This window comes from Pieris rapae, chromosome 17 (genome assembly GCF_905147795.1).
Source record: "Pieris rapae chromosome 17, ilPieRapa1.1, whole genome shotgun sequence".
NCBI lineage: Eukaryota > Metazoa > Arthropoda > Insecta > Lepidoptera > Pieridae > Pieris > Pieris rapae.
In genome coordinates, this window is record NC_059525.1 from 5,384,580 (window position 1) to 5,397,109 (window position 12,530).

At 30.2% G+C, this 12,530-nt stretch overlaps 1 protein-coding gene across 1 annotated transcript; it reads right to left on the reverse strand.

Moving 5' to 3' along the window:
• Positions 1–1,586: 1,586 nt before the first annotated feature.
• On the reverse strand, positions 1,587–10,550 carry LOC110995685 (sodium channel protein Nach). The gene is made up of 10 exons (XM_022262968.2): positions 10,389–10,550; positions 9,555–9,749; positions 8,570–8,773; positions 7,835–7,967; positions 7,263–7,367; positions 5,567–5,765; positions 4,536–4,589; positions 4,232–4,310; positions 2,700–2,815; positions 1,587–2,308 (listed from the first exon to the last, which is right to left on the reverse strand). Exons 1-10 carry the CDS (start codon positions 10,529–10,531, stop codon positions 2,220–2,222), a joined length of 1,317 nt encoding a protein of 438 aa, XP_022118660.2. The 5' UTR covers positions 10,532–10,550; the 3' UTR covers positions 1,587–2,219.
• Between the last annotated feature and the right edge of the window lie 1,980 nt (positions 10,551–12,530).

Consider the following 12,530-nt stretch of genomic DNA (forward strand, 5'->3'; position numbering starts at 1 on the left):
CCCTATCAATATGAAATTCATACGAAATAGTAATTAAATAACAAATAATCGTGTTTCCTACATGGAAATTAACAACCTTCACAATATGAAAGAATCTGCTTTCAAGAAGTTTGTAGTGAATGTAATATTGTATAACCCGTAGTCTCCTAATTCCCCCCTTTATTTTAATATGTAATAAATTATATTAAGCTTTCATCTAAACCACTAACATCCCCGAAACAATATTACAGCTAGAGACAATTTAAATAATACTTCAAGAAATGATATGAATCGAAAAATCTACGGCTGTATAAATCTTATAAGTGCCAAATAGATAGCTAGCAAGCTTAATACTTGTCTCGTCCTATTTTTTGGTTGAAAATTAATTACAAAGTGAAAAATAGTTGTAATACGAACGAAGCCTAAAAAAATATTGCACTCAAAATACCCTTAATTGGAATTTCTTACTGGGAAGAAAAACGGAAGTCGCTACTTATTTTGTATAAACCTGGGAAGTTGAAAATAGTAGCAAAAGTAAGAGACAAGTGAAAAAGTTTGTAGGAGGCTTAGACTTCGATTTTGTGTTCTTATATTAAATACAATTATAACATAAAATTAATGTTATCCTTATTAATATAGTATTCAAATATAGGCTATTTATATTTTTTATTTATAAGAAGAACAATGGTTAGAATAGTAGTCGTGATCATGTGGAAGGGAATGTATGGTTAGTATATAAGCTTAATAGTAGTAATATTAAGCCTTAGCGTTCTTGCTTAGTACTCTAAGGGAAGCAGTTAATAATTCAAAGCAATGCTCAACTCTAACAATAATTCATAGACGTTGAGAGCTTCTCATTGTTACTAGTACCGAATTATCTCGTGGGGATATAAATCAAGCTGGAGAGAAGTGAATGTCTCTTTTGAAAACGCAGTTTCAGCAAATCGATCCACGATTTCAGCGCATTTAGATTAAATAGATGCAAATGTTTTTGAAGTTTTATTATAACACTCACTCGAGTGAAAGCCAGTTGTCTTACGAGACTTATTGATAATATATCCCCAATATAAGATAATAAACAATGATGGATTGATTCATATCTAAAGATCGATCTCCAATCTGCATGCCATATATTGGCATAAATCTAAAAAACTAGCAATGATTAGGTTAGGTTGTTGGATTGAGATTGCATATTAATTTTAGCCGTTAGTTATCACCTTTGACTACCTATCATGATACCTCGGGATCCCAGGGCCAGAAATATAAAAAAAAAGTATATTACGTATCTTGTTTTATTTATTTATTTAGTAATCCTACAGCTCACATAAATTATATATATTTACAAACAAATACACTGAAAATATAGCCAAAGATGGAATACATGATACATTTTACTACAAAAAGCTTTACAAAAGGGAATAAACCATCAAAAAGCATTTAATACATTTAACTAATTGTGATTTAATTTATTTAACTAAGCCTAAATTGGTTGTGTTGTGTGTGGTGTAAAAGTGTGGGTATGTTCGTTATGGTGTGTATGTGGGGTGTGCTCATGATGTAGGTGATTTTGCGCTATGGATATTCTTAATACATTTTTTAACCACATGTATATGAATTTTTGTTTTCATAGAAGTAATCCCGGGCACGGTAAAAGCTAAATAACAATTTAAATAATTTGGTAGACAGTACTGGTGACACCGGAGCGTGTCTCGCACAACATATTATCAGCATGACAAGATGTTAAGATAAAATTGCAACCATTAAGGGTCCTGTGGTTGAGGGACGAGTTTTAACATTTATTGCAATATTTTAGTTTCACAATATTTTTTCGTTATATGTACCAGCTATACAAGGTGAAGATTCTTTTGTTAGAAATACTAGTACATTTTGATTAAAAATAATGTTAAAGATACGTTTTACTACCTATTTTATGATGGTGAAATAATGAGTAGGCCTTGATATATACTATTTTATTTCTTTGCTGCAGGGCGACGAAAATAAATTGAGACGCGTTGCAATTCGATGTCACTATTAATAAAATTATATAATTGTATTCTGTTGAAAAAATAAAATACCTAGAATCACAAAAAGTAATAAAACAACAAATTGCAAAGATAAGATACAATATATGATTGAATATAACTACTATCAATTTTACTATATCAGGTACAGAAAGTACTACATCTTTTTAAAAGTTCCAAGTGCTCATTTATAATGATTAACATAACTATAATATGAGATTACCGCCGTATACAAAATAAGTAAATAAATTCAATAAGACTAAGTAGTGAAGCGCCGAAAAAAACACCTCCAACGCCGCCGATGTCCACTATAAAAAAATAATTATAGTTTCATAATAGAACAAATACATACGTAATTGGGAAGACAAATGCAAGTAGTTTCGATATCTTTACGACGAGTAACGCGTTACTTTTGAAATAAAATACTCTATTTCTTTATTTTCTTCATTTATTAGACACAATATACAGGTATGTTTCGATAAAGTAGAGTACACTGGCCCCCACACTAGGATTCCCTGTGCTGTGGGCAGCTAGTCTCTTTCAGCTTTGAAATAAAAAAAGAAGTAGGATTCTAGGATAATTAAAATTCTTGTGTGCGTTAATAAAAAAGAAAAGAAAATTACTTTGTAACACAAGTATGATCATTAACTATTCGTAACTTGTATTATTTTAATTCAATCATTTCTTAAATTTACATACCAACAAGTCCCAGATTGTCTCGTATAGCAAATCGTCTGACTCTCATGGTGGGAAGCTGACCAAATCTAACTACACTACGAGAAGAACGCACGACATTCTCTGCTTTACTGGAACGACTAAAAGTGTAAACAGACAATATTATTATTACTTATTTGATCTGTTCTTTTGAATTTTTCAAATATTCCCAAAATTTAAACACTATCATTTAAGATGAAAAAAGACATTCCTCTGTCATAATACAAAAGGTTTAGACTCATCAGCAAGCGATATAACTTCAATAACGCTTCCAATAGTTCCAATAATTAGATACCTGGCAATATCTTGCATTATCATTTTTATTAAAGAACACTTACGAATTCATCTAACAATAACGATAAACATAACTAAATATATAATATCGAAGCTATTGGAGTTACGAGGCAAGCTTGCCGTTTCGTAATGGAATAAACTACTGCATTTTTGATTTGATTTCGTTTACCCGCCTACCCTCATTTTCGTCACGTAACTGCCTACGTGACCGGACCGTTGACATATCCAATTAGTCTTATTTACCCTCAAAACATTTAATTAAACAAAATTAATTTATAAATTTATAAAATTTAACTGAAGTTTTAAATGAAAGTTTGTCAACAAGTCTCGGAAACTTTATAATAGATTTGATTTAAGGCAGATTAAGCATAATAATAATATAATAATAATAATAATAAGACTTTATTCATTTTTTCATATTCAACCATCAGTCCAAATTTCATTAAAAGCGATTAAGTAATTTTGGTATTACGAATTTCTAAACATGTACATAGGTATATTTGATAGATAATGTTGTTAGGTATTTGAAGTTGGTTTAATTTAGTACAATTTGAATATAAAGCTTTATTAATGTTAATTATCTGAAAAAAATTGTTTTACCCAAGTTTTGTTCTTTTAGGTTAAAGTTATCCGCGTGAACGAACTAATTTGATATAGACCCCGGTTTCTCGAGAAACTTGCTAAGATAACGAAACTTAAGAAAATTCAATTTTCCTTTAAGTTCTCCGTTTATCTCATTGAATAAAAACAGTTGAATTGGTTCCGATCGTGGTTGTTTCAAACTTCTTTAGTAACCCAAATCGTAAATATTTTTATGGTATTTAATTAAAAAAAATTTCGTAACATATACTTTAGATATAGATGATAATATATGATGTGGTGAACCCTAATTTAATAAAATAAAAATCTATATTACATATGTATGGTATGGGGCAGTCGTGGTTCCGTGTCTATTTTTTTCCTATTCAATGGTCCTATTAAAAATCCTAGATGATTTGAAGTGTGTTAGTAAAGTTTATATTGAATGTTGCCATCGCGGTTCTAACAAAAAAATGTCGGTTTTAAAACAAGTGGTGGGATATATAGGTCTTACATTAAAGGTTTCTAAAAAACCAGTTTTTATTTTTGTACCGCCCCTAATTTATTGATATTTAAAGCAAAATAGTTTTAATACAAATTATACAGTGTTTTTTATAGACGTCATAAATAGGAAAAAAAATTACTTGTAAAATACGTGCGTCACTTTGTATGATGTCTCATCACATCCCATGGGACAACTACAGTTGAACTTTCCAATCTCATCTGAAACCAACGTCATTTATAAATAAATATTTATTTATTCTTTACAAATCACTAGAACATATAAAAATAATCTTTAAAAAAAAATAGTATAACAAAGTACGAAAATGATTTCATTGTGACAATGACATGACACTGGACAGTTTACATTTTAATATCTACTATACTATTCTACTGTCTCTTATTTCCATTTATGCTTTTATTTTATAATAAATTTCACGAACAAACCTTTGTTATTACTTAAGCAGGCCAATCCTGTTACATTGCAGGCAGGTAAGTTAACTGAAATAAAAATTGAAATTGTATAAAAAAGTTGTCTTCAATACGCGTTCATTGAACTGGGTTTTTAAAACTATGTCATAGTTCAAAACGAATCGAAGTGGAAAGCGTTGAAGTGACATACTTTTAATAAAAATAGACCTTGGTTGTAAATTACTCAGTATAAAATTAAATCTCATGGATTATCAAACGGGGTTCATCTTAAAGTTGAGCATGACTGCCAATTGAATGTTTTATCCTAAATATATACCTATTTTTATACGAGATGAAATACTTTTTAATAAATGTATATTTATATAATTTAATAAATTATTGATATATTTTAAGGCATCAACAAGATATACGTCGTACTAATTGTTTTCGTTCTTATTTACGATAACAACGTTGCTGAATGCGAAATGTTGCCAAGCTATTTTAATTTGTTTTTATTTTATATTTATCAATTTTCAATTATTAATATTAAGTGTTCGTAATAGAATTAATTTTTATTTCATAAAATTTAATGAGGGTCATGAGGGAGATCCCAAAAATATTTTAACTCGGCTGATCCGCGCATTGGTAATGAGTCGTTGCTGAGCTTTAGTTGGGTAAATGCAGTTTTATATATAGTGTTTTGTGCATTTCTTGCCAAAAGTTACGTCCTCCATTAAGACTTATAGTGAGTGTTTTTGTACGTGAACTATTATTGTAAGGCAAGGTACAGCATCAGTCTAACCTCTTTTTGTTCCCTAAGTAACGATTTCTCCACATCCTTACGGCTGACGTCATTTTGTGCCTTTCGTCCCAATAAGGAGAACTACATTGAGGTATGTACTCAGGACTTTAGTATAAGATTATGCATCGACGGCCACCGAACCGTTCTTTGTGATACATTAAGTATGTTAAGAATATCGCAATTACTGTATATTTGCGTGTTGGAATCAAAAACCTTTATTTAATCGTTATTTTTTAATTGTATCCGCATGGCATAACAACCTTACCTAGATTAGATAGAAAGTGATGAGTACAATTACAATAATTGTACTGACTCTGGGCCTTGCAGTAAAGCTTACATGCACTATATGTATAAAGTTTAAAAGGCCATCTCTCGACATATAAAGGCTTTTCGTTCTTGAACAAACAACTGCGTAACTTTTTTGTTACGGATCTTACAGATGCGTCGTTTACTGTCTGTTCTACCTGTAAAAAAGGTTTTTACTGTATTTGGAATTTTATAAGAAATGATTATTATTGTGTAATCCTAAGAACTAGATTGGTTAAGGTTTACAATTCAGTACCTCGTAATAAATAACTTAAAATACTAACCTAACCTAACCAAACTAGATAATAATTCGTTTTTTGAACTGTTATTTAAAATAAAATATTATTATACTAACCTAACCTAACCGAACTAGATAATAATTCGTTTTTTGAACAGTTATTTAAAATAAAATCTTATTATACTAACCTAACCTAACCGAACTAGATAATAATTCGTTTTTGGGACGCTGAGACTCGTACATACTCAGTATAATCAAATTCAAGGTATTGAATTGTAAACCCAATCAATCCACTAGTTTTTCTGTATGTTCCAAACATTTTTATACGAATATTTTAAATTCGGTCTACGGTCTACATATTCGGAATAACTTAACCAAGTGTTCTCAGTTGTATACTTTAATGTTTATACATATACCTAACGAGACTTTTTTTTGACTCAAAACGGGACATTGGTTTAATTTAGGTTAACACTTTTTAAAGTTATTTATTTGGAAAAAGTTAGTTCGCTTATAAGTAACGAATAAAATATAGGTAGGTAGAACAAATTTGTTTTAAATATAGGTGACGGTTTCAAATAAGTAAGTGAATGCAAAATCGTATCAAGAGTACGATTTTTTATATTCTGCTGCTCAAATTTTCGTGCGGTTTTTAAAAACGGGACAATTTCGTGTCCCACAGTGCGGGGTCACCGGGACTAATAATTGGAAAAAGGGACAATTTCGTTCAAAACGGGACGTCTGGTCAGGTTACATATACGCTATGTGGTATAGAAAAGGTGGACTTCAGTTAACTAGTTGAAATTAATACTTAAAATAAATTTAGGGGCGCGAAAACTCGGCCTCAGAGAATTGTTTTTAATTTCATTTATTCATGTCTAGAGTAGAGTTGGCTTAGTTGCTTCAGCGTGTGACTCCATCGATCACTTAATACCCGGCTGCGCACCAATGAACTTTCTTTCTATGTGCCATGCCTCCTGCTGATAGAGGACAAATCTTTTGCTTTTAATTTAATTTATTACTTAAAATGTCATATGGAACAGGGTGTAATGATTTTTGTTTTTTTTTGTGCGCATTTAACCTCCGCTCTAACTGTGAAGTAAAACATCGTGAGGAAACCGGCTTGCCTTAGACCCATAAAGTCGAGGGCCTAGTCAGGCACATAAGGCTGATCATCTACTTCCTTATTTGATTAACAAATGAACATAACAAAGATAGAGAAATCTGAGGCCCAGACCTGAAAAGGTTGTAGGGCCATTGATTTTCATTTTATTTATATTTATGATTATTAATAAATTATTAAAATCAAGTTAGTTGATAGTTTTCAGCTTCAATATACAAGATTAAGAGTAAGTAAGAGCAAAATTAACCTAACATTTTAGTAAAGACAGAATTATAATAGAGATTAAAAAATTCTTACTTTCAATATCGCTTCTAGATTCGCGAGTAGGGGCAAAATGCTCGTCCGTCCTAAAATATTTTCCATATCAACGGAAACAATTTCATCGGACGCGTGTATTCTTATCTGTAGATTATAAAACAAAGTTACTTTATCCACAAACAGCTGGTGTCTGTAATTTAATAGCAATTAGCATTTAATTATTTTAGTGAGTGGTTAATATCCAGTAAAAATAATATCCTGTATTATTAAAAGCACCCCGATGACCCAGGAACCGTTACTTTTTATGTTTGTATTGAATATAATAACTTCATGTAAAGCGTTTTGTTTTTAAAATTATATAACCGTACTTTTATGCTAAGGGCCTGTTTCACAATGTCCGGATAAGTTCCAAATAAGCTATTTATTACTTATTGGTAGGATAAATAGTATTTTTGCGTTTCACGACTGTCAGATAGCGCTATACGTCATGAAATTCGAAGTATCTTATTTGGAACTTTTATCTTTCGAATAATTTATGTGTCGCATAGTTATTTGGCACTTTATCCTTACATTGTGAAACAGGCCCTTAATGTAATTAATATAAATCTTACCATACTAGCATCAACAGTGGTAAAAATCAAACATGGTGTCCCAGTTTCCTTATTAACTGTCAGAGCGGTGTTCTCATTCAGTACAGAATTAAAGCTAAAACACTCTCCGTATTCCGTTTCTACCGGTTGAAATCTACAAAGTAAATTAAATTAATTAAATTGGAGACAAGGACTCTTCCGCTTGCAAATTTAAATTTATCGCAACGTTATTTTTCCTGGCCTTTTATTTTATAATTATATTAAAAGGTGTTTCTTATTTGAGATGTGATTGCGTTACTTATTATATCAAAAGTATTTATTCTTTAAAAGTGCTTTGCCTAACAACTGTGTTTAGATAATTAGTTAGTCTGTTAGTTATGAATGACTAATTCTTCCGATAGTTGTGTTTGTTTGAAAATCTCACTCATGAAACCCCTCACTAAATAAGGCGATTAAACTATCTATCTAAAGTTAGATTAGCCAGAGTCAAACTTAAGCAATTTCATTGAATTGTCTTTGGTAGTTCTAACGCGTAAGCTTAAAATTGCAAATCAGACATGCATTTGTTGTAAATAAATCTAGCACTGGTACTTTACACAAGTTTTTTATTTTATTTTAAATCCAGACATGATGGTTAGCAAAATGAATAAATAACAATCTAAGTACGTACAATTACTAATTTATAAGAAAAGGCCCTAAAAAGTTTGTATGTTACTTATTATCCCTTTTTCTGTAAATACACCCTTAATATTTCACCTGTCACAACACGGAAAATATTGGTTATCCCACCAACAGTCTGAAAGCAGGTTGGAACAATTCAGTCTAATCCTCTTAATATCATCTACAAATCCCTCAACACACGTCTTATTCATATCGCATTTTGTACACGTTCGACAGTACTTCATATTCCAGAATGTTACTTCCTTGTAAAATGTTGATAGGGAATTCGGGAGGTCGTTTCTGTAAATGGTTATAACATTAGGTAGTAATAATTTAAATTATTTGTATTAAAAAAAACCGTGCAGTTTTTTCCCAGCAATTCCCAAGTAATGGATTGATATTTAGTTAAGCTCGAGGGAGCACGCATAAAGTAACATATACTAAATACATATTGACCAGGAATACTATTCGTGGATTCTATTCAGGGTTGGAGAGGAGGATTGTATACAAATTCTATAACTCGTAGCATTTATTGAAATTTCGAATATTGAGCTCGGGCGTAATTGTACCGACTTGTGATACGTATCACTAAGGTATACAGCCTTCAGTTATTTTTTTGTTTCAAATCAATAAAAAAAATATTTCATATTGTTTGAAAGGTTTGTAAAGGAAAATACCTAACTAGGTATTTTGTAAAGGAAAATACCTAGTTAGGTAGGTAGGTTTACAATAGGCTTAGTGCATTAGATTAGCCAGAGACCTTTATCTTACAGGACTTTAAGGCCTAAACTAGGGAAAGACCGCGTTCAAGCGAAGTTTTGATTCTACAGCAGAATATAATACCAAATGTAGTTATTTCCTTTATACATTTTCCCTGAAATTAACTACTTTCTCCGCTTTTACTCAGTTTCAGAGCATCTCCTTCAGTCTTACAAAATTTTGAAATTAGTTATCTTTAGGCCTCTGTATTGTTATTTTTGTATGTTCCTAGATTTAAAGTTTTATTATAATTCCCACTGGCATACCTTTTTTAAAATAAATAAGTAAATTTATAACCAAACAAAAAAGTCAACAGACGAACCTGTTTAAATACGTCATTATGCGATTTGTGTCAAGCTGTTCGCATACCGTTACAGCGGGGTATGGTGTATCCCAATCCAAGTAATTTGTGTCCACAGAATATGACATTACATCGGAACTTAGCAAACGTAATGATGATCTAAGGACGGACCAAGCCCCAAAGCAACACGCCGATACTATTGCAAGCCAAAAAATTCTGAAAGAAAAATAGAATTTTCTAAAAAAAGTTGTTACTTATTTCTGTTATATATACTAAATATGTATGATTAAACATAGTCGATGGTACTGAAATCAAGCTGAAAAGAGTGGTAGAGTTTATTGCCAGTTCTTCTATTCCGTTCTACGCCCTTGATTTGAGACTGGCAGTAAATGTAAATTCACAATTAATTTAATTTTTTTGACGTTCATCAAGTGTGCTTGTTTAGCTATACGAATAAAGATATTTTTGTTTGTTTGTTTAGCTCTTAATTTTTTAATGGTATATAGTAAATTGTATACGAACTTAAGAAGTATTCATCACACTTGAATAATTAAACATAAGAAGAGTGTTCGGTAAATAGTGTTAATGCTAAATATTCTCCTTGGAAAGAAACAAATTGACATACATAATTGGCAGACATACAGACCAGACATTAGAGATAATAATTATAAAAAATATATTCATTACTTAATAATCTTTTGTTTGTATGAGTCTAAGATAAAAAAAACATTTGATGAGAGATGAAGGTTTAATATTAATTATCAATTTTAATTTATCATCCCTAGTACAGTGATTAAGGATAATTATTTTAAATGGGTAGACTTTTGCTTTTCTTAATTAAAATATTAATCGTACCTTTTAGGCCAAGATATGTATGATGAGGAACAAATGTGTTTAATGCCGTGCAAGTTGCTCATATCACACACATGTTGTAGCCTTTGTTTCAGCTTATACACAACCATATTACTTATCGTTGGCCGAAACATACTTTCAGACATACAATCTAGGACTGATTATATTTCTAAAAAAATATTATAGACATTTGTTTTAAGTTGAAAGTAGGTTAAATAGGTTTAGTTAGAGCATGAACCTTCCAGGATAAGAAATTTATTTATTTATTTAGTACTCCTACAGGCAACATAAATTATATAAAATTACAAACAAATATACTGAGAATATAGCCAAAGATGGAATACATAGATGATACATACATTTAACAGCAAAAATATTTAAAAAAGGGAAAAAACAATTTATATTATAAATTGAAGGAAGTTATTATAGTAATTTAGTTTTTAATTTACCTTTTACGCAAAGTAAAGGAATTTTTTTTATCTTCATTGCTTAATTAATACTTTATACTTGCCCATGTATGTATTGTTTAGTTAAACTACTTTACAGAAATTATATTGGTGCTCTTCAATTTGTATGTGTATGTGCACTTATTGTTACTTTATTTTCGTAAACAAAAGCTTTTCCTCCTTTTTTATATGGAAAACTCAATTCACATGTCAACTTACCTCACGCCCGTCGTTTTTGTGATAAATTGTTTGCCTTATTTACCTAAATACGTTTGAGATTTTGTTATTTTTAGTAATATTTAAAATTGAATATCGAGAAAATTATTATTTAATTTCTTGATAACTTTCCCAGACCTATCCATTCTTTAATGACAATGGCAATGACGCGCTTTGTATTTTCACTATGAATAGTACTACGCTGACTAAAAGCACTTTGAAATTTACTGATGATGAAATTATTAAGATTGTATCGTATGAGTTTTGTATTTACACAGCTAATGCATTATCTATAGCGTGATGAAGTTCACTATGCAATTCCACATTTTATAATTACGTAGTTCGTTTACTGTTTGTTGTTATGATATTATTTAATATATATAAACATTATGTGTACATGAGGGTATTTTTACTACGTATAACTGTATAAACAATCATATTTAGTAATAATTATTATTTAAAATTAAATAAGTAGCAATATTTAAAAAGTTTGGTCCCTGTGGATATACCTTTTGAACTGGCAGCATATCCTGCCTGTATTGCGATACTTATACTTTGAGCGAGGTCAGCACCAGCACAGAGTCACCGGTAATATCTACCAACCAATTTAAATATTTAATTAGCACTGGTGACCAAAATATAATTTTTGACCAGTGGACATTTTTAATTGCTTAAAGTTTCTGACGTCATAAAGAGTGGCCGATATTTGGCTAGAACTATCGTTTTACTGTTATACTCAAGCCAACTAAAGTGGAGTAATTCTGTCATATTCCGGAGATTAAATTGTAGAGTTAACATCAAGTTAATACTCGTTTCCCTCTGTGCCATAAAAATCGAATGACGTCACATGGTTTACACTGTTTATATTATTAATATAGAACGCTAATGAAACAAAATAAAAAAAAACAATCTACATCTGAGGCCGAGACCGCAACCCCTATAGGGATATAGCGCCACAGCTATTTATTTTTATTCAATGTTTGTTTGACTTTATTTACACTTTTTTGTAGAGAAATATAATACAATTCCTTCTTTTGTGTTTTATCTTAATAGTTCAAAATCTATCTAATCAAATATTGTATAATAAACTTAAACAAATTAACCCTAATTGCTTATTACAAAAACATGTTCATTGCTTATGAATTATTAAAAAAATATATTTATTAATAAGTAGATATGGAGTTTTATCTTATCAAAATATTCCACGTTATTTTGCCATTTTGTTGCTAACACACTTATCAAAAACAGTTTACTATCGAGTGATAAGGATTATTTAATCTAAGTTAATGTCAAAATAGTAATTATGACAACAAAATTAATAGAAGCACTTGACGTCACCTTTCGATTTGATTTGTAAAAATTTTTAGGAAAACAATATTTTTAAAAATTACATATTAGAAAACGTATTATATTCTTATATCAACAAAATAGTGTTTTATCTGTTTATAAGTCATTCACACAAGCCAATGATCTAAAACAATAT